At 37.1% G+C, this 23032-nt stretch overlaps 1 protein-coding gene across 1 annotated transcript; it reads right to left on the reverse strand.

The window, feature by feature from the left end:
* Nucleotides 1-49: 49 nt before the first annotated feature.
* LOC131772405 (Golgi apparatus protein 1) lies at nucleotides 50-22417 on the reverse strand. The gene is made up of 30 exons (XM_059088295.2): nucleotides 22232-22417; nucleotides 22019-22105; nucleotides 19195-19364; nucleotides 18417-18446; nucleotides 17900-17989; nucleotides 16955-17164; nucleotides 16465-16710; nucleotides 15814-15864; nucleotides 15134-15269; nucleotides 14683-14912; nucleotides 13967-14094; nucleotides 13247-13348; nucleotides 12781-12925; nucleotides 12335-12472; nucleotides 11773-11859; nucleotides 11377-11439; nucleotides 11019-11129; nucleotides 10201-10289; nucleotides 9498-9612; nucleotides 9071-9163; nucleotides 8208-8279; nucleotides 7825-7890; nucleotides 7269-7348; nucleotides 6711-6754; nucleotides 5600-5715; nucleotides 4783-4884; nucleotides 3840-3932; nucleotides 2812-2932; nucleotides 2207-2313; nucleotides 50-1683 (listed from the first exon to the last, which is right to left on the reverse strand). The coding sequence occupies exons 1-30, from the start codon at nucleotides 22404-22406 to the stop codon at nucleotides 1516-1518; spliced, it is 3465 nt and encodes a 1154-aa protein (XP_058944278.2). The 5' UTR covers nucleotides 22407-22417; the 3' UTR covers nucleotides 50-1515.
* Nucleotides 22418-23032: the final 615 nt, after the last annotated feature.

The following is a 23032-nucleotide window of genomic DNA, read 5'->3' on the forward strand; positions in this document are numbered from 1 at the left end:
CTACACCACTGAGTAGAGTTTTATTTTTCACACACTAACTACAAATGGATCGCATAGAATATTGTTTATTAAATCCCAAATATATCAAGTGCCGTCTGATAGCACTTCAGGGCGGAACAAATGCCCCATAATAGACCAGGGTTGACACACCTGTCAACTCAGTGGTCTCCGGTGGTGATCTTTCGATAGAGGCATTGGGAAAGCTCTCAGTGTTCTAGATTGACTTTGACAAACAATTAAATTCACTTGTAAACAGACATTTTTTTTCTTAAATCCAGTTTTAAGAAATAAATTCTTTACTACTTACATGAACACGACAACAAACTACTTGGACCAGAGGCGATAAGTGGCTGTCCGAGAAAATTGATTACACGAGTATAGAACAGAACTTAGTTATCCGTATCTTAATCTCTGTAGCGATTCTCCCCTTCCCTCAACGTAAACATAAATATTCAGTATTTATGCATTTCGCCAAACACATAAAATTAGGTCTCCTCCGCGGAGTTTTAATTGACTTCTGTTTTTAAGACTGAGAGCAGCAAAAGATTTCAATAGCACTACTACTACTGCAGTTTAAGACAGACCTTTCGAACACACATTTACTTCCTTGGTTTAATTCAATGATGAATTCACTCATATTATTTCTAAGGTTCATCATTATGTTAAGTAATTGCTAGCTTTTTCATGGACTATAGAAATCACCGGGACAGAAATGTAAGAAAGGAACAACAGAAAAAAATAATAAAGTGTTATTTCCAGTGGACTTGTACCGGCCCTTCTACAACAGAAAACCGTCCATGGATCCAGTTCTAGGAGACTTCAGCAAAGCCCTTTTCTTTCATTACAACAACACTATCTTCTTTCATCTGAAGGTTCACCGATACACGCAGCAAGACACCAACGTAGGGCTCGTTCGCACTGAGAAGAGAGTCCTTAACAACTGAAATGAAATTCTACATTATGCGTTCCTTATTACATGCTTCCTGATACAAAAAGAGTCCATGTAAAACCAACAAAAACTACATTATTAATTTAGTAAGCTTTCATTCCACCTAAAGACGCACTCCCCGCCAACATCACTGCTTGGAATTGCACCTGGGTTAATCTACTAACATTTGCGCTTCTTTCTCTTACTTTTAGTGAAAAATGAAATTTAATGGCTGGTATAAAGAAGATACTGTACAAAATAAATCAAATGTATTAAAAGAACACATTTTATCCTATAAAGGTTGTGTAACCAATGGAAATTTTCCGCAAAAAAAAAAAAAAAAAAAAATTGGCCGTGACTGTGAAAGGTTTTTCGCGTGAAAACGTGTAAGAGATAAAATAGTTCAATCAATTATTTTGAGACAGTTTTGATTTGTAGATTCCATCAATGACCTAACTATTCTTAACGGAGTGAACGCTACTGTTTTGTACAGGAATCTGATGTCCAGAAGTCCTTCATGAGAAAACAATACTCTTGTTGGAGTGGCATGGCGTTTGTTAGTGATATAGGTTCATGTGGTTCCTCCTTCAGCGATCCTTGACCTCTCTTTTGATTCTCTTGGAAAGTCGACCGAACACAAGTCCGCCAACAAAAATAAGAGCTAAGCAAGTTGCAAAAATGACGAAGAAGTAGTTCTTGGATGGCGAAGCGGAGATAGCAACAGCAAGATCACCGATGGTTTCAGGCGGGGCAACCTATAAAACAAAATTTGTCCAAATTAATACTGGTAATAGCGACGAGTAATCAGAGGAGCGATTCACAAATGAAAACCTCTGTAACAGGATGATTGCAAACACAAGGAAGTTCTCTAAGTAACCAAGGAAGGAATTCGGATCAATATCAGTATCTAAGCAACTGCCTACCTACCCCTCCCCTAACTCAACAACAGTCAATTGATAACAAGTTAGGGTTAATGTTGGGTTAGGGGAGAGGTAGGTGGGCAGTTGCCCAGATACTGATATTGATCCAGGAATTCTTAAGCATTTTTTTAAAAAGTACACCTTACAAATCTCTTTCCAGTATATTGGTCCTTTCAAAAAGGACTCAAAAGAGAGAGAGAGAGATAAAAAATGGACATGTTTTAGCCAAACATCGAACAAATTGGGATTATAAAATGAAATTTTTGAGTAAGTCGAGAAAGCAGTGTAAGATCAGCCAAGCAGCCTATCCTCTTAGTTTGGTGAGTGCATATTCAGCGGAAGTTTCATCAGTTCGTACCCTAGCAGCTACTTCCCACATCTTCATTCTGTTCGTCAAGTGTGCCAGGCATTCCCTGTCAAAGCGTGCCCGGTTTGAGTCGTGAGCCTCCAAGAGACACTTCATTACTGTATAAAAAAAGAGAAAGAAATCAGTTTAAAAGAGGGCCTTTTCACATGGTTAGTAGCTGTCATGTTAATGCGTCTGAGCAAAAGAAAACGAGGGAAAAAAGACAAGGCAAAAAGAGTTCATATCCCAGCAGGTCGGCTCAGCACACCAACATAAGAACTGTAATGTAATATGAAAGAGCTCTATATTGTACAACAAAGTAGTAAAGTTACAAGGTAATAAATTTAGAAAACTTTTATTTAATCACTCGTATATTGCACGCGCTCTTACTGATCAAAATAATATAAATATTTTTTTATACCAGTAAACCCATAGCTACTTTCCGGTAACAGTAATCCGCGTTCCCTACCGCTCTATCAGGGTAATGATTCACTTGAGAAGTTGTTTGTCGACATCTCTTACAACTCGCGTGAAACGTTACTCCGGTTAACCGATAGAAACAGCTGTCAACTTTTAAATTAAACAACAATGTTTACTGCACGGTATTATACTGGTACCTTTTCCTCGTCCAAATGGTACATCTGAACAGTGACGTTTGACATCCACTGCACATGCCTTGTATAGCACAGGGTCAGATTGTATATCTGTGCGGCCTTCTCTCATCTGCCGAACTATTTCCTGCAAAAAAAGAAACATGTGAAAAGGTAGTCATCATAAACTTACTTTGATTTAACAAAGCATCTCGAGTGAGACTGCTGACTGTAGTTAACTCGAAAAGGAACGAAAGCTTTAGATGAGAAGTAAACCACCTAATTTTTCAACTCCACTATTAAATAAAAGTAAACATGAATAGTGACCACATTGTGCATTCTAAAGTTTACCCTAACCAATAGTGAAGTATAATAATTCAAATGCGTTGGAAATTCGACTAAGGATGCAACCATTTTGAATATTGCTTAGCAACCTGGCCGTTCACCTGTGAGGTGAGTCTGAATCTTCTTTGTACCAATTTCTTGGCGATCAGTTTTTACAATTAGGTGCACGACAAAAACGCATTCTTAATTCATTAATTTTAGCGATAACAAGTGAAACGATTGTTTTTGAACATCGCTTTGTGGTATCGAATTGCGTGTGCGGCTAGGTAACTGAGTTGTTTGCTAACGTATCTATAACTATCCCCGAACAATTCAGCGCAAGAAGTTTCTTACCCAACTGACTCACCCTCCCCTCCCTCCCTATTCACCACTCCATTCCACCTTGACAGACATACAGCTACTTACACAGAAAAGTTGCTGAAATTTATAACCGTGTATACTCTTTAATGGCGGAAATGAAGAAAAAAATACATGGCTTCAGCGCATCCATCTTCCAGGGAAGAGAAGATAAGAGGACAAAAAGACAGAGCAACGAGAAACTCAGTTACGCGTTTGTGCGAAGGGCCCCTCGAGGAAGAAAACAAACATACTAAACGTAGTCTAATGCAAAGACGGCCAAAAAAAACAGGAAATAAAATACGAAAACAATCGAATCTCCAGCTGTGGCAAAAAGCCGTAAATAGTCTCAGTAATCTTTAACCACTACATACCACTCGACATTCCTTTTTTCCAACTGATCCTAAATGTTCTTTGAGGCAGTTTTCCACGTTAGACGGCGGAACACCATTACAAAACTTCTTAATCTAATAGGAGACAAATAAAATACATTTTCCCGGCTATTTTTCAACACAGAACACTATAATCATAGATCTAAATGCTCTTCTGCAATGAAGAGCAAAATGAACTTCAACCATAATTGATTAACCACAGACTCCCGAAGACTATCAATGAGAACGACGACTATTCTTAATAGGTAGTAGTCTTGACAAGTTTAACCAGTTCGAAGACCACTCTTAGATTTTAACGAACAAACTGTGACACTTCTCCGAGCAGTTCTCCATTTAACTTCCTGGCACTATTGGATAAGGGTTAGCTAAGCCAACCGACTCAACATTAGACATAAGTTGAACTTCAAAATCCTAGATTCAAGACAGATTCTAATGTGATTATTTTAACAAACTTTAGCCGTTGTTCAACAAAACTGCGTTCTAATCCATCACCAATTTAGCCGAATCTTTTATCTGAACATATATTTTTGTAAACAGTGTCAAGAGGGCAGAAAACTGACAGTGGAAAGAACATTAATTTCATTAAATCGATCCACTTACAGGGAAAACCTAATGTCCACTGACTGTGGAACACCATGCTTTAATGTTAGACCACGAGCAAATAACCGACCCCTGAGGTTTTTCCTTTATATTCTCCATTTGAAGTCCTCGATTGTCACATACAAAACCTCCCTTCCCTTCGATTCCTATCCATTCATCTCCTTTGGTTTTATACCTGACTCTACCCCCTTCCCCATTATCCACTTCCAGCCTCTTCCTCCCCGAGTGTACCAGCCCAAAGAGGTCCTCAGCCAACTATCTCACCCTCCCCTCCCTCCCTGTTCGTTACTCCAGCCCGCCTGGACACAGACATACAGCTACTCACATCAGCAGTACACTCTTTTGAGAGCTTTGGATCCAATCTGTAGTCACGTGCTGCCTCCCGCATCAGCCTAGTCATATAGTCCATGCACTCGTCAGACAACGACTAGGATGTCAATATTAATAACAATTTATGAACTTGAGAGCAGACTGACACGGGGAAGGGGCAAAAAAAGCCCCAAGGAACATCCGTGTGATGATCAATTTTCATCATCTACGTTCACTCAGTATAAAAACAATTCTAAATTTGATTAAAATGGAGACCGTTTAGGTTCAGTTACAAAGGAAGGAAAAAACTAATTTGTCCAACAGTGGCTGGTAATCATGCGTAAGGAAAAAAAATCTGCTTGCTAATAGATCCGTTCAAGAGAAAACTAGACAGCCTGCGTCTAATACAATAGAGTTTGAGGAACAGTGAAAACACTCGCCTCAAATGGACGCGAAAAAAATGTTCGTATAATTGGTCATGGTGATTAACTGTTGCTTGAAGCCCAACAGCTGATCTGCGTACCTTCAATATTTCTTTTCACACAAATCACATTTCTCTCGCTTTCGTTTGTTAAATGTTCTTAACAGCACACAATACTTGTCATCAACGTATCGAAACCCAATCTTTCCCAATAAAACAACTCACATTTACCAGCGTGAAATTCATCTAAATGATTTCAATTCCAAAGTTTGGTTTTTTTTTTTCCTTTCCGAATATTGAACCTAACACTATGTTTAAAACAGCTAACCACGAGCCCATCCCTAACACCAGGTTGACAATGAACAAACACCAAAAAACCAAACAAAACTGTCACATAAAAATCGCCACTAACCTCATATCTTTTCTTCAGGCATTCCACAATCTTCCCTTCACCACGAGGAATTTCCTTGCAAAATTTTCCGATGTCTAACTTGCAAAATTTACCAAGCTGTGGATCGAGTCTCACATCTGAAAGAAAGAAGAGACAGAGCTCACGTTACTTCGCCGCGGTGCATCAAGGTTACAAAGTTTTTGTTACTTCCTTTCCCACTTATCCTCTTTTTTTTCTTGTTTTCTGTATGTTTTCTTGTTTTCTTTTAGTTTCATTAGACGTGCTGATGCACAACAATTACTGAAATGTGGCTTTGAGTGTCCATCCAAAGCGCAAGCGAAATTAGGGAACCGCGCAGAGTTTTACGAGTGCGAACGTGCGTTCGCTTCGTGCTTCCTCGCTTGACGGGCAATTTTGTTTTGACTGTCGAAAGTCTTGACTCACTTTGTTATGTGATTGGTTCAAGAAACTCGCCCCACTAATGCAACCAATCAGATTTCAAATTAAAACCAATCGTGTCTTGCTCGCCCGCGTTCTCCCGCACTATAACCCTTCAACTCCCAAGATCTAATAAGAATTCTCCTTACCGTCTGCCATAAAATTCTCATGATGCCAGTGTGGAAAATTTGGTATTAGATCAACTAATATTCCCTAATTCATATTTACTTTATTATCATCACTGGTCTGCTTGAGATTGCATTGATATTTTGAGGAGAAATTCTGTCTTGATCGCTCATGGAGTTAAAGTGTAAAGTTGTTTGCGAGTTTTTCCTTTGACTTCCCATTGACTGCTCGTGATGTCTTCCTTCTATTGCATGGGAAGTAGTAATTTCTTTGGTTTGAAAAGCGCTTTAAAAAACGCTTGCAGACGACTTAGTTTGATCATAGACGTAATTGTACTGTAGCATGTTCTTTACGTGCTCGCGTACAATTAAAGTTACGTGCAATGTGCCAGGATCTACAACGAAAAGGGACAATTAAACAGTAAAAACAAAAAACAAAATTCTATCCAGTTGCCGTAGCACTCGGACTCTCCTTTCAAATTTCCCCTCGGCAAGCTCGCATGACCACAATCGCTATAACCTTCCAACCATGTGCATCAAGAACACATGTTGCACTAAAAATAATTCACCTTTCGTTTGCCTTATCTGTCTTTTGGTGATCACATCCTGGCAGCTAAAACCAAATGGAAAAGTTAAGCTTAGTAAATAAATACACTTGCATTTAAGTAAGATAAGTATTCGTTAGTTTATAGGTGTAAGAAACCTCACTGACATTTATAAGAAGGAGATAAAAAACGAGGGTTGTGCGTTGTCACGAACTTTGCGGGCTCACGTCGGAAAATCTTGGCAACACTAAAACAGTGGCAGCAAAGTTTTCCATTTTGGGTGAGACTCACGCTAAACTGTTTAACTTTCTAGCTGATATTACGTATCGTCCCGTAACAGTTGTACAAGCAGTAAAAAGTGACTGTAAACTATCTACATATAATTAAAGGATTTCCATTGCACTTTGGCATAACTAGAACTTGTGCTTATTATTCAAAACTGTACCCAAAATCGCAAATCACCAACGCAAATCTGTATTTAATTTTTCTGTAAAGTTCACATTGTGATGTATTTATGAGCACACAAGAGGTGGCTGTAGGGGTCAGCTACCAAATAAGTGAACAGCAAGGCGTTTAAAGTACCTGCGCTCCATTTCCGGTTCATTCTTGTGCTTTTTGAGGCAAGAAAATAACTCGGACGGTTGGACGTCATCGCAAAACAGCTGAAATAAATCCCCGCAAACATTAAGGAGGCTGTAAATCCACAGTACAGATTTCTTGAACTAACATGATCTAATAGTTGAAATTCGAATAAAACAACAGGGCTCAGTGCACTCATTGTTTAGGTACCTGACCATAAAGCTACAATCAGGGATGTTTTAAAGGGGCTTGATTGTTGCTGTGATAAACCTTTCAAGAGAGAACTGGGCTTTTGTTAGATAAAAGAAAAACATTGAACGAATAGGGTTGTGAAAATAAGGCATGGAAATTTTCTGTCTGCTACGAAAAAAAAAAGTATTTATGTGAAGTAAAGCTTGTGATCGTTCCTCATCTTTTACAATGTTTATTCCAAAGGTCGAATTTAACAGCCGAGAATTCCCTTAGCAGTGAATACACAGGATTGAGAATTTCCAAGTGACTGACATGTCTCGTTTAGTTTCTAACTTCGATTACACACACATTACAACGACGCGCGTACTTTGATCATCTTCCGACACGTTTTTCTCAGTTTGTAGTCCAAATCGGGGTCTTCAAACTCTTCCTCCTGAATAGAAATTAAAAAAAATAAATTATTAAAGGTACAATGGTCAATTAGAAGCAAAATAGAATCGGAGTACATGGATACTCAAAGAAAAACAAGCAAACCACCGCCAGAGAAGCAAGAAGGCGGGAGTGACTAAGTCGTTATTGCTTTCAGTTTTGCAATTTGTTGGTTGAAAAATTCTTGAAAATGCGAGCAAATGAGATAGCAATGATAGCAGTAGAAGGATAATAAAGGCACAATCAAAATTAGCTTAAACAACCAAACGGCTGATCGAAAGAAAGTTTCATTTTTCAACGTTAAGATTAACAACTACTTGCCTCGCGCTTGAACACTGTCTCTCTACATTGGTCAGATAACTGTTCGCGGTTGTCTTTGAGGCACTCCAACATCTGTAAGAAGAACGTTGATCAACTAATGACTCTGTTATACCCCTTTTTTCTTTGCACTAGTCTATCAACTAAGAAAGAGGACTAAAGAGTGATAATTTTGCCCTTTACTCATCCACATACACATAAATCAGCAATTCACTTTCTATGCAGAGTGGACAACAAAGTTTTCACAAAATCAAGCTCAGCATAATGCACGAAGATAAAATCTTAAATCACTGTGCAGAATAGAGCGCGATAAAAAGCAATTTCGTTCAATCCTTCGCATTTCCTCTCAACTGTGGGGCTGTTCTCCAACCAGGGATATACTGAACATCTTGTAAAGCTGAATGAAAGCTTTTCCTCAAAGATTAGTCTCATCATATCCTTTTCGTTTCCTTCAGGTAACTCAAGTCTCCTGGTTGTTCAACATCGCATCAACATCAACTTTAACTAAGAGAACACCAAGCTAAGAGCCTCTTTACAGGCTGGTATCTAACCAGGGGTAGATTCATGTGAAGGGTAACTCTCTCAATCATCAATAATTTACCAACAACACTTATCTTTATAGATTTCGTTTTTGGTTTTGTTTGCATATAATGACGTAGATAATGATTTCATAAAAGATTTCCAATACCTCCCTACTGGTCCCGACAAGGGGAGGAAGGTTCATCCTCCTTTGCAGCCACCATTTGAGATTATGACTCAACATGCTCCTTCACTCTCTCGATGCATAGGGTGAGTTACGTGACAATTTTGTGCTTAAGACAGAGGAGTTTCAGCAAAACAGATTACCACTGTATTTTAAGGCTTACCTTTGCTTGACCAAATGTAACTTGGTGACACAATCTTGCAATATCTGCCATGCACTTCACCATCATCACAGGATCAAATTCGACATTTTCCGACTGAAATGGAAAAATATCGCTCGACTTAAAAAAGAATAACTTGCTTACCCTTTTAAGCCTAAGAGTGACCAGCATCTAATTTCTCCCTATAGTAACACTGCTAAATCATTAATTAGGATCATGAGAATTGAGGAAATGATCACCAACCCTAGAAGCTTTGATTGTTAATCGAATTCTCATCATCAGTAACAAAAGAAATGTAGAGATGAGTATGGAGAATATTGAAACTGATATTGGGGTTTAAAGGGTTAACGAGAGGGAAAAGGTTGGAGGAGAGCTAGGGAGGGGTAGGTAGGCAGTTGCCCAGATACTGATATTGATCCTATGAACTTACCTCAATCTCCTTCTCTATCTTCAAGTGTTTGCGACAAGTATCAGAAATGACATGTTCTTCTTCGCTAATAACAGCCTCTCGGATCTTTTTACTCAAACAAACAACAAGGTCATGTCTGGAAAGAAAATCATTATCACCCTTGAATCAAATGTAAAGGTCATGAGAAAAAAAGGAAATTATCACTAATTTGAGACGCTCTTGATTGTTACACAGATTCTTCTTGACAGTACAAAATGTACCATTATAAGAAATGTTAAGAGAGAAGTGGAGAATATGAATACCAATATTAGGATGTAAAGGGTTAGCCAATGCACAATGCGGAATTCAGGGGACCCCCCTTAGTTGACATTGGCGTGTTGCTTGTTAATCACGTGACCACTTGATGTGGTTGTACTCGTCCGGAGTTGTTTGGGGTGTATGTTCTCGTTGCGTTCATGGATCAAACTCTGAAATTCTAGTTTAAACTTGGTCGGATTCACTTTAGCCACTTGTTGTAAGTCGGAAAACGGAATAAATTCATTACATGTACAAAGCCATTGAGGCATTGCATCTCTCGTATAAAAAAAAAAGAACACCTCCAGAAATGAAATAAATAAATGTAGCGATATCGAATTTCACACAAGGCCACCTGTTCAATGAATACACAATATAGCTCTTTGTTCAACTTCAGTTTCCCCTTTCCCTCTTTTAAATCTGTGCTTACTTGCTCTTTGCCTCCCTACAGTGTGTCCTTGCATCATCTTTGCAAGCTCTTTTGAATTCATGGGAAAAATGAAAGTCTTTCATTTCAACCTAAAAAAATAATGAACAAATGAAAATAAATATAACAATAGCATATCAACTTCCTTCAGCTGGAATAAAAAGACAATTATCAAATAACAAGCATCCTTGAAAGATTTCTCGTAATTCATTTTCTTGACAACGTTCCTTTCTCTGGCATGTCTAATAAACCTCACAATCAAATATGGTGCAAAAAAAGTGTGTTTTTAACCATTCACATGTTGCAATTTGGTTCAAAAGAATATTTTGGAGTATTTAATTTCATACATGTGAGCCTTTTTTCAGATTGCAATTGAAGGGCTACCTGGAAAAAAAATTCTTAATGATTAATAATTATTCACTGAAATGGAAGCGAATAGTGGTGGACATTTCAGGTGCAGTGAAGCTGCAAGGTAAATATTCACAACTTTTGCCAACACTGGGGTGAATAATTGTTTTAACATATACAACACAGATACCAAAAAATTCAGTTGTTTCTTCTGATATACAAAAATGTGGTTGGAAATTTAACTAGTGATGTGCCATTCAGTAGCATCGCCAGCCCAGAGGTGAATAGTACTTGCTATTTACTTCCAAACTAGCCATCAAGTGCGAAAAGCACAATTCACTTGTGTGGTATAATAAATATACTAACTTCTAATGGAGTGTTAGAGTGTTAGATTCTCCCCTTGGGAGGGGAAGCAGGTAGTGCATCAGAAGTCTCCTAAAGCTTTCTTCCCCACAAACCTCATTTTTACTCACCAGTTGCCAGTGGTTAATGGCTGTATAACACTTCTCATCCATTCCTTGATCATTTTTGTGTTCAACTAAACATGGTAGGACTCCTTCTGTGTTACCTTGGGTTACAATATCCTATTTGAACAAGACACAACAGTGATATTGACTCAGTTTATGATTCTAACTCAGGGGTAACAGCCATGAAATATGACACCAACAATCAAGAAGCAGTCATTAAATAAAACAAGTTTTTCTAAATTTAGGGGAATAGGTTAACCCAGAAAACTTTATGCTGGTAGGTACACCGTGTATAGGAATTACCTCTTAAAATATTACTAAAAACTAAACATAAAACTGTACTGGAAAACTTACTACCACCCACCTCACAAAACTTTGTCACCATTCCAGAGCAAGCACGCACTAGAACCCTGTCCAGCTTGTAGTCCTGTTATCAAGTACAAAAGCATTCTTCACATGATCAGCCAAAGGATCATTATTTCAGACTGCTTACCATTACAATCTTTGCCTCGGCAAAGGATCTCTAATACACTGCTCTCAAAGTCACTTCAAAAAGGCCTAGTCTTATAAATAGAGTCCAGAGACATCTTACTCTTCTAAGCACTGCCCTGAAGAAAGTAGGCTTAACACTACACTGGAATCTCATTTCTGTTTACTTCAAAATCCCTTCACCAAGACAACTTATTATTATCATTATCATTAATATTATTTTTTAGTCTAATGCAGTAGCTTGAGATAAAGATTAAAGAACAAGACACACCTCTCCCTCCTCCTCAGTAAAATCACTAATGGCTTTTTGGCAAGTTGCAGTGAGGTTGTCAAATTTCTCCTGCAAACACTCTATCTCCTATAAAACAAGATAAAGCATAAAATATATTTGGGAGAACGAGTGAGCAATAGGGAACAAGGAAGAGTACATGAGATCAAATTGTTGAACCCAAAAGGATTCCAATCAGCTAAAACCAGACCCTATAAGTTAGCAATATTACATAAACTAGAAGAATTCACCAGATAGTATTGTGAACAATGGTAAACTGTTTAAAACAGAATACTTATTCCCTTGCATGGACCTTCAATGGGTGCAGAAGGAGATGCACAACAAAGAAAATAGCTGAGGACAGTGAAGAGGAAGAGGGACAGAGCCTGAACATGGGAACACCTAGAAAAGGAGGTAGTCAACTGAGACTGGAGGAAATCTTTGGCAGAAGGATTCTCACTCCCATGGGAAGAGGAATAGCTACAGTTAGTAAGAAAATGGGGAAGAATAAAGAATAACTGACAGAGTTTTCATTTGGAGGGACATGTAACTTAGTAACCTTTACCTCTCCTTTTTCAACTTGATCACTGCACTGTTTTCCAAGATCCACTACACAAGCTCTTTGTATTTCAGGCATCAGACGTACATCCATAGCCCTTTGGTGCATGGCTCGTTCTACATGTGCAGCACATTTGAGGGAGACCTGAATAATGGAGAAAAATTATTCCAGATATTTGAAACTATGCAACATCTGGCAGTAATATATAGCCCAACAACTCACGCATTTGTTGTCAGCATTTGAATAAACATTTATGTTGTGAAAACTGGTAACACTAAGACAAAAATGTTGCAAAAAAGTGCAAAACAATCTGATATCACCATGCTCTTCAAAGGTATCAACCAATCATAGTGTACCTTTCCTTGAACCTATGTGATAATAACAACAATTACACATGCCATATTGTGCGTTGCCATTCTTGGTGTGTAGGTTTCTAAAAATCAAGGTTGTACCTTTACGTCTGTATCCAGCACAATATGTCGATAAAGACATGACAAAATCAGGCTGACTGGATGCGAGTCTTGGTCCTCAAGGGAATCAGCACCACAGACTTTCTGGACATCACCCTGACATGCTTTCTGCATCACAGGATCGAGCCTGAAACAATCACAACCCAAAACTTGTAAACAAAATGCACAAAGGATACCAGACAAAATTCTGGTAAACAACAGATCAAATAGAACTAATAGTCAAAGTTGACATATTTCATTTTGGATAGGCCAAGTTACCCTTGAGAATCTCTTGTCATGCCTTTTATGTTTCAAGAAAAAAAAGGTCTCTATGCAGTCGTTTATTTTCAATTGCCTTTAAGAATGTCTAAAAAATCTGAATCCCAGGGTCTGATACAATAAACCAAGAGTAAGCATTATAGTGCACATGTCATGTTAAAAATTACTCAGAATTAAAGTTTGCCCTTACTTGAAGTCTCTTGCAATGAAAAATTCCAGATGAAGCAGCTGTACCTCACATTCTGGTATCATGTTGTCTGTGTGAAGATTTTCCATCAGACAAGACAAAACCCTACAGATGGGAAAACAACTCACAAATTACTGATGAAAAAATAATGAGTGGGATATAGTCTTGAAAACAAGGAAGGCTTGATGACCTTAAAAAAACCTAACACTGCTCTTCTTCTCAGCCTGTCTCACCTCTTATTACCCAACTGCACACAGTAGAGTACAAAAAACACACCAATAGAGTACAAAGTAACATCTGGAGAAACAACTAGCAAAGTAGAATTTTTTAAACAATGCTACTTGATTGTTGATGCTACCTCACATGGAATAATAAACAGATTCCAAAAAAAATGCAAGAGAAAAGAAAATACATGTATGTATTCTAAGCTCACTATCCTGCTCATTTAGTAAGTTTAAGTGCCAGTCAGAGCAAATGAATTTTGCTCAAATTGAAAACATTACATTGACTAAAGAAAGTCTTACAGAAAAGTTGCAAACCATATCATTAATCTGATTCAACATTAAAAACCAAAGGTGGCTTCCACTGATAAATCATGTTCTCCTGAGCCCAACACAGGTTATTTCTGCACATTGTGAGTTCTTGATGTGATAACAATGCTTTTGTTTTATGACTCTCTGTTAAAGAGAGCTCTACACTTATAAAACTTGCATCAATACTCACATAACATCTCCTTCCTTTTTGCCCTTATCTTTACAGACAGTCTGCACAACAGGTTCACATGCTTGGTACAAGGTATGATCAATGCGGTAATCACTTCCTGCACCAGTTTCCTCTAAAAGTTCCTCAACCTGTCATGCAACACAACTGATTGATAATCCTTTCTTAATTAATAATCAACAAATAATGCATGCAGTGCAAGTGCACTATTAATAAAATGCTTTTTTAATTAAGTGAGTATGATGCCCTCCAAAGCAGAAGGGGTACCAAATGAAATAAAAATTTAGCTTAGATTGTGAAAAAAAAAGTTTTGTGAAAATCCTAGAGTCTTGTTCACATGCAACAACATCATATAGGACTAGTCATTCTTTGACCATGTGATTTAGCTGCCACTTTTGAAAGCCAAGTGAGTAAACTGTCAGGCTTAAATGTTACATTTAGTTTTCTCCCTTCTTTTTTGTGAGCATATTAGTGACCAAGAGAGGATTTCTCCTCACAATATCAATACCATATCAACCAAATGAGTGATAAGAATCAAGAAAAATATCAATTTGGGGATAATAAGTTGGTCCAATATGAGATTCTCTGAACTAACATCATTAGAATTTTATGGTTGACAGTAAGGAGAATGACAAATTTGAACTAGGAGTTATTAGGGTTAAGGCCCTTTTTCAACGAACAAAATCTTCACCCCACTTCATGTACAGTTTGATACTTACTGCTGCGAAGCATTGTGGTCTGATCTTACTATCATCCCCTTCATGTTCCTCTGCTAAGGCCATTAAGCAGTCAATTGTCTTTCCCTCCTTCACTGTTGCCTCTTTCTGACAGCTGTCTCTGATTTCCATGTCACATTTAGCAACAATCTCAGGATTGAGGGAGTAATCTGTCATCAACTGTTGTCGCAGATCAAATAATTCTGCCTGGCATTTGCCACCCACTTTTTCATCTGCAATTCCAGTGTAAAATTATTCAGCAAATATAATATTTAGATAGGCTGAAATGTATTGACAGCAGAAGTAACAATCTCCTTGGCAACAAGGAAGTCATACTTTGATAAAATATCAACATAATAATGCCAAATTTTTTTACCTGCTTAGTTTTATTCCTGTAAAGTCAGAGATATTCAAAGAAATAAATAATTTACATAATCTATGTGGTAATCATTACCATTTTGTATAGCTTTCTCCAAACATATCAGAATGTTTGCCATGGCTCCATGTTTTGTACTTCCTCTTTCACATTCATATTTTTCCCTAAATTCTGTATAGTACTTCAAGCAATTCTTCATCAGTGGATAGTTGGCCTTCAAAGAAGAAAAAGATCCCTCTCATCAGTTATAATATTGCAACAGCAGAAACATATCTCTTACATACCAAGTTAGGGGTCGGTACTGTAAGTTACAGATCAATTTTTTTTCAGCAGATTTATTGCCCAAACACAAATTCTAAAGGTCTATGATTGCAAGCTTCAAGGCTGCAACTGGACGGGATTTCTTCTCTGCTCTTTCAAGTTTTACCCCTTTGCTTTGCTTTGGACTGCACAGTGCCCACCTCACTTTTAATATGAGCAGTTCATCTTCCACTCACTCTTCTTGCTTGCACACAGAATAATCTGACTTCTTAATCCTTTTCCCAAAACTTCAAGTAATTTAAACCAAAATAGACTTCCCTTCCTATAAATGTTTCAAATCTCCAAATAGTTTCACACAATTTCCTTTTCCCCTTAAGAAGAGAAAAATTAAGATTTTATGGCAGTGTTCCCACTAGGCAGTTAAGACTAAAGGGTTGAATAAATTAGATTGGAAAAGCACTTCCCAAACTTGGAAATTACTGGTATGGATGTCTCACCTTAGCATCCTTAGCTTCTAACTTTTGTCTCTCTGTCAACTTATCTTTACACTATGGGATAAAAACAAAAACAAATTAATGCAGTTCAGGATGTGACATAAAATAATTTGAGGAAAGAAACTACCAAAACGCTAATGAAATTATTGCTTGAAAGTTTCATCTGGACTCACTTAAATCAGGAGTGCAGTATCATGAAAGATTGAAAAATATTTCTTAGGACACTACACCGCAATGCGAGTAGTCCTGAAAAGGACTGGTTTTCATTTCTGTATCAGTGACTGCCACTTTCACATCCCACCAAGAATCTGGTAAATTAACTCTGATGATCAGTTTCTTTCAGATTGTAAAAACATCAATCACTTCAAGCAACAACAATCCTTCTCTAAACTACTCTGATCCAAAGTCAGGTATTCTAGTGCCTTGGGGTAGCAGACCCTAAGCCCCCAGGGCACCTAGCCTCCACTTGCAACTGGGGCATTAACTGATGGCAGCAATGTGACTTTGCCTGGCTTACACCAAAAAATACTTACTATCAGTACTATGTGCTCTTGTTAATATCACTTTGCCTTGTAACAACAAACCTTAGGCACAACAACTTGCAAACACACCAGTTGGTAATGAGGTTATCTCATTGTTCAGAACACCACGTACCTCATCACTCATTTGTTCCTCTAACTTGTGTTTCTTCAAGCATTTGTACACTCTCCCCTCCCCCGATGGGACATCAACACAAAACCTCTCCCTGTCATCTTTACAGGCATAATATAAGGGTCGATCAAGATGGTAGTCATCTGAAGACAGTTCAGCAAGACGATATATCTGCTTCTGACATGCTTGCGATAAGTCATCTTGGTGTTCCTCAAGACATTCTAACACATCATTTTGGGAGTGGATATCCTGAGACAAATATAAAGATAATTCCTTAAAAATTTTAAGTGATAAAGTTTTTTTTATCATTTTTTCAAAATAAATCTTTCTTTTTTTCAAAAATTTGCTGTAAAAAATTATTAACACAGGTTGAGTTGGGCCTTCTTGTAACTGATGTGCCACTAGTGAGTACCATCATTGCCATGTTTTCCTCGGAAAGAATTCCATTCTCAGCCAATCTCCTCATCAAATGATTAATGGATAAATTACAAACCTCATCCTCCTGCTCTGATGGAATTCTGCCACACTTGTATTTGTTCACATCTGGTGAACAATCCTCCAAAAAGTGCGAGATCAATCGGAAATCACTGAAGAAAATGGCCTGCATTTTAGTCATCATATGTTTGCAGGATGGAACTGTAAGATTCTGCCTGTTTTCCAACAAACACGCAACAATCTCTCCTGGTTTCTGACAGTCTTGGAACTGGAACATTTAATACGAACAAATAAGAGTTGTAGCACATGAAGTAATATAACATACAAGCATCAGTAAAATAACTCCGGGAAAGGGTAAAAGCTCTCTAGACATTTGTCCACAGATCATGTGGTAGATCACCAATTATCATGGTTTCATTAGTTTGATATGTGCTAATGAGAATTTCAAGCTGAAAAGCAAATTTTGCTTGACTTGTTTCCTATTTATTTTGAAAACCTTCAGAAACCTTTGGAAAACCCTTCTAGAAAACTTATTCTTTCCAACCTTCTTTGAATTTATTTTCATTTGTAACTTTTCTTTTAAAAAACAACCATAGTGATGAATGTGTCCTTGGAAAATGGACATTTGAGGAAAAAATCAACAACGTGGAACACTATCAAAAATAACCACAAACTTAGTATCTTTATCAGGGTTGTTTACTTAACAGACAGATTCCATGTTGCCCTGCATCTGTCAGTAATTGATCACAGATGACATCGAGATATGGTACCAAAAAAAAAGTAGCACATGAGGAGCAGCCAAGTGTGTCACCAATGATCTTACCATATTTTGATACGTTCTGTGATCTGTTACTGTGCAAACCATGGAAACATGGAATCTATTTGATGTTTATATAATAATTTAACAAAATATTTCAACAACACTTTAAAGAAACACAATACTAATGTTTTAAAGGAGCATCCACATGCAAACTGTTAGAAAATGGTAACAAACTGAATTTACCTTTTTCAAGTCCTCCACACAAAATCTAGTTTTCACTGTTTGTTCAAACTTTTCATCTTTAGAGAATTTTCTTTTAAATTCCCAAAGCATCTTCAAAAATAAATAAATGAAAAATTGTTTTAAAGAGCTGATTCATTTAGAACTACAGACAGACTTAAGACAACATTACAAAACATTGCTGCTCTGCCAAAAAAGAAGAAGACTTGTGTGGCAACAAGTTCTGTAAAGATCACATTTTGTTCTCTCCATGAGAACAATTGCATCCACTGTATATCTCACCAGTGTACACCTCCTTTTTCAACATGATTCAAACAATATGCAAAATATTTTGTTGCAGCTGAGTCGAATCAATTTATCTCAAACCTGCTCATGATCAGCAACAACAGTTAAGGCATGTGAAGACTTTGCATTAACCAAGGTTTAAAGGTAGAGACTCACTGGAATTTAAAGAACAACTAGTATTCAAGATGGCAGAAATTTACAGAGTACCCTTAGAAAGACATATCAATCAACTTACATGATGGCAATCTGAGGACAAGTCATCTTCCTACAGTGAACCAAAGATATATGTCACTAACATCCAAAATTACTCCTAAATGATCTAAAGTATTGTGTAGATTTAACTTTGTTGGATTCCTGATTTTACTTTTGATTTTGTTCCAAGTATGGAAATTAAATTAATTTATCATAACAATCATATTGATTTTAAAAAGTTCCCTACAAACGAAAAATTAAAAAACTTACTAAATTATTTGGTTTTATCAACTAGGTGATATCGTTTATCATGTCATATCCTTTGACAAAGGGCTATGGCTTGAATACATCAGCTTTGGAGACACTAAATGGTGGCCAATTTATATTACTAACTCTTAAACAACAATGGTGACCTAGAGAGAATTTATCCTTACAATATCTATACAATAACAACCAGATAAGTGATGAAAATAAAGAAAAAGATCAATTTGGGGATAATTAGTAGATCCAATACTAAATTCTCTGAATTGACATTATAAGAATTATATGGTTGAAGGTAAGGAGAATTACAAATTGGATCTGGAATTAAAGAGTTAAATCATTTGCTAAAACCAACTTATCTTGTAATACCTTGCACTGACGCAGCAACACAGTCTCTTTAGAAGCCTACCACTTTTATTCATAACAACTTAATTCAGTCGATCAACACTCCTGTTGCTTCCTCTATGATTTTTTTTAGGTTTTTCTTTCATTCTGCTTACAAGCCTCCTTCACTCACCCCTCCCCTCTATTATAGCCTAGGGTGTGTAAGAAAACCATACCATTGCTTTCTCCTGTAGACAAACCAGAAGACCAAAGTTGTTTCCCTTAGGAATTTGTGGACAAAGTCGGCTGATATCGTCAGCGCATGGTGACTCATCACCACCAATCTTCTGACTTCCTCCGGCAAATCTAATTTTTCCATCTGGTCTTTTCTCTTCCCTTGATTTATCTAAAACAACAATTTAGGACAATACTTTTATTTGTTATTTTGGATTTCCACAATAGTTTGTTATATGGGATATATCAGTAACTGAGAAACACTTAAATGGGACATTGCCTAAAATTGCAAATTAACAACTCTGCTTACTTTTAAATTTAGTATCCAATTTTTTTTCTGGGATTTAATTTTTTGCTAACAGAAGCTGCATGTAACAAACATGGGTAAATAGTTCAATGTCATTTAACATGTTTGAATCAATGTCAAAACAAGCATACAATTTTCATTAAAGGAAGCTGGAACTCTCTAGATGCTTAAAATGTTCTCAAGCTTAAATTTGTTGACACAGATAGGACAACGGGCAGGCATTGTTAGAAATTGTTTCAGAAACAAACATAACTGTTTTTTGTTAATGGAATTTTGAGCACACCTCTGTTGAACTGCAACATTTTGGGGTGTCATTTTTATTGCTTTTTTTTCCCTCATTAACAAAGCTGCAAGTAACAAAATCTTAAGAATGCTGTTTATGAGCATCAGCCACAATGAGAGATGTGGTACAAAATGGTGCCCGACAAGAAATTCAGTGATATGGAATGCTTGCAATTATTTTTTTGTTTTTTTTTACATTTTGTTTTCTGTTTGGATTCTGTCAGTAGAAGTAACCACCACATGTCAATCACTTCTAATGCTTCCTTATTTGGGTTAGTGTGTGTAAAATATTGTTATTTGCATTGAATGAAGCTTCAGAATGTCTTCAGAAATTAAGAAGCATCTTTGAACATGGGTGTGTAATCCATATGCAAAAGTAGAACAAAAATCTCTAATATTTTATTATAGCCTCCCTCCCCCCCCCCTCCCAGAAAAAAAAAAACTTTGGGGTAACACAAAACTGTTTCCTTTCACTTTTGTGATGCATGATTTCAAAAAATGAATGGTTATAATAGAATCAGAGAATAACCTAAGATGTAGAAAATGTAGTTAAAATCTGAACTGAAGGTTCAATCACAGCCGATCTAAACATGTCAGGGAGGAAGTGAATGCTAATATTTTCAAGAACCAGGTCAGTACAATTATCATTGTATTTAACCCTTTAAACTCTAACATCAGTTTCCATATTCTCCATACTCTTTTCTATCCATTTCCTTCAGTACTGACAAGGAGAATTTGTTTAACAATCAAAGATGCTTAGGTTGACAATCTTTTTTATGATCTCAATGAACAACTCAGAAGTATTTCTGTAAGGAGAAATTACATGATGGTCTCTCATAGGGTTACCCATATCAGAAAACAACTCTGCAATTGTAGATAGATGCATTCTTGAAAGTGCAGTTACCCTATGACCAATCATTTTGCAGATCTTGTGTAAGTGCGTTTTGAAGGTTCAAAAGTTAAAAAGTTGTGGTAGGAAGATTTTGAACCATTTCAGTTTTTCTTTCTTTTTTTTTTTAGCTGGCTATTACAATAATGATTGTCTATAGATAGAGATGGGTAGGCAAGGGTATGGCTCAGGACCTCTGAAATTGTTTGATTGGTATTTGTGGTTTTTTTTTTCCTTAATCGTTTAATACCTGTAACTTTTACAGGATGTAAATTTAAAAAATTGGTACAATAATAAGTGAAAATCTAATGATTCCAAACCATTATAATATGAAAACCTGGTTGGTTTTTAGTTGTCATATGAATTCTAAGACAAATGTCTTTCAATACAAATTTGACATACATTTCAAACGTCTTATTGGTTTTCCAAAAAAAAAAAAGCAAGGTTGAAAACTGCTATTTCTATCAAAAAGGCACAGGTAGCAATAACTGATTGTTTTGTCGAAATCTGACAATAAAGGATTCAGAAAACTATTTGAACAACAGTCATTTAAAGAGTACTCAGCCGTTTAGATGCAAACTAAAAGGAAGCGCCTCGTCAATTTTAAAGACATCCTAACTAGAATTTGCGGGCTGAAAAATGAAATTAAAATCAAGCAAAAGTACGAACAAACTTGTAACGTATTAACTTGCCTTAGGATCTCTACAGCTAGTGGCCACAACACAAATTATACGATAAGAAGAATACGGTATACAAAAGTAGACTGAAAGCTCGAATGATATCGAAAGAACAGGAAAATAAAACAAACCAGGAATCATGGAAACCCTTAATCGTAAATAAACTTAGAACACATGTAGAGCTTAAGAAGCGATTCACCATCCTGGAAACGAAATGCTAGCACAAGAAACAGCTGTTCGATAGTCATTCAAGCCTGTTCAATTTACAAAGAAAAGAATTATGTTATTATGTACATATAGATAGGCGGGCTGAAACTGTTAAAGAGAGAAAAAAAAGCGGTCTCCATGAATGGACATAACAGACTGAGAATGTCATGCAAGAAGAAGAGGTTCATGTTAACTGCTGGGTAGACTTCGAACCACGATCGCAGTCGACTCGAACAGCAAATATTACTTGTGATTTTGCCCGCTTTTCTCTCTATAGTCCGATGTAACAAAGAGAAAAAAAATACCTCCATTGAAAATAAAAGCAAATACTTCTAAACTTATGCTCAGGCGGATCAAATTAGGCGGTATTAGTTCAATTTCGACATAAGAGGTCATGTTTAACGATGTTCCACGACTCTATAACAAATTTCAGACAAATCTCCTGAGCGGAAGATTTTAGGTACCTCTTTGGTCTACTTCACCGTCAGAGTTAGCCACAGGAGCATTGGATCGCTGGATATGCTTCTCAGGGGCTTTGAGCACTTGATTACCTGATGTTTGAATGAAAAATACAAATTGCCAGAATGATCAAAGTCCGCGTAACCAACAACAATACCAGCTCAAACCGTAATGTATGACCTGTGCAGCAGAACGCCTGTTGAATCAGCTCAACTTACTCTTTTCGTCTACTTCATTGTCATGCTCTTCCTTCCTTACAGAAGGATTATTTGAATCAATGATTTTATCAGATTGTTCGCGTTTTGGTGAGTCGGTATCAGGTAGAGAATAAGCCAAATGACATCCTAATAGAAGAATTATTCCCAAAGACACAGTCATCCGCACCGGCGCCATGATTGATTTCGGCATTGGCCGTCTCGAGTTGAAGACTGGAAACGAGGTAGTAAGCCAATCACGATACAATACGTCTTGTTATTTCACCGCTCTTTTCAAGGAAGATTCATCCGGTTTTTCACCGGAGATGATTGCGTGGCATCAGGATTCATAGACTCTACAAACTATACTTTGGTCAGGTGGTCTAGTTAATTCTACAAACTGTACTCTGGTCTATTTATTTTTGTCTAAGAGTACCCGTTTTTGCCCTCATGAACCACTCGAAAACCGGCACTTTTTTCAGGAGGTGCGATAATTAGCGTGTAATTTATTCGCCACGCTGGCAGTGGCACCAGCAACAAATCCAAATCGGGAAGATGACACACTTTAAATAAGTTTACGGCCTGCATAGTACTTCGGTGTCTAGTATATTGAAGTGCTGTGAATTATCTGTGAAAATAATCAACAAAACACCAACCTCGTTTGATCTCCTAAGTCACTCAAATTATGCCACTGGAATGAACACGTGAACTTTTTAAAATTTCTTAAAACCGCGTATAAAAAATCAACTCTTGGATCATTCCTTGAGTCAAATTCATGTGCTCAGCTGTGGACAAACGGTCAATTCACCAACTATTTATATAACG

Source organism: Pocillopora verrucosa, chromosome 3 (assembly GCF_036669915.1).
Source record: "Pocillopora verrucosa isolate sample1 chromosome 3, ASM3666991v2, whole genome shotgun sequence".
Lineage (NCBI taxonomy): Eukaryota > Metazoa > Cnidaria > Anthozoa > Scleractinia > Pocilloporidae > Pocillopora > Pocillopora verrucosa.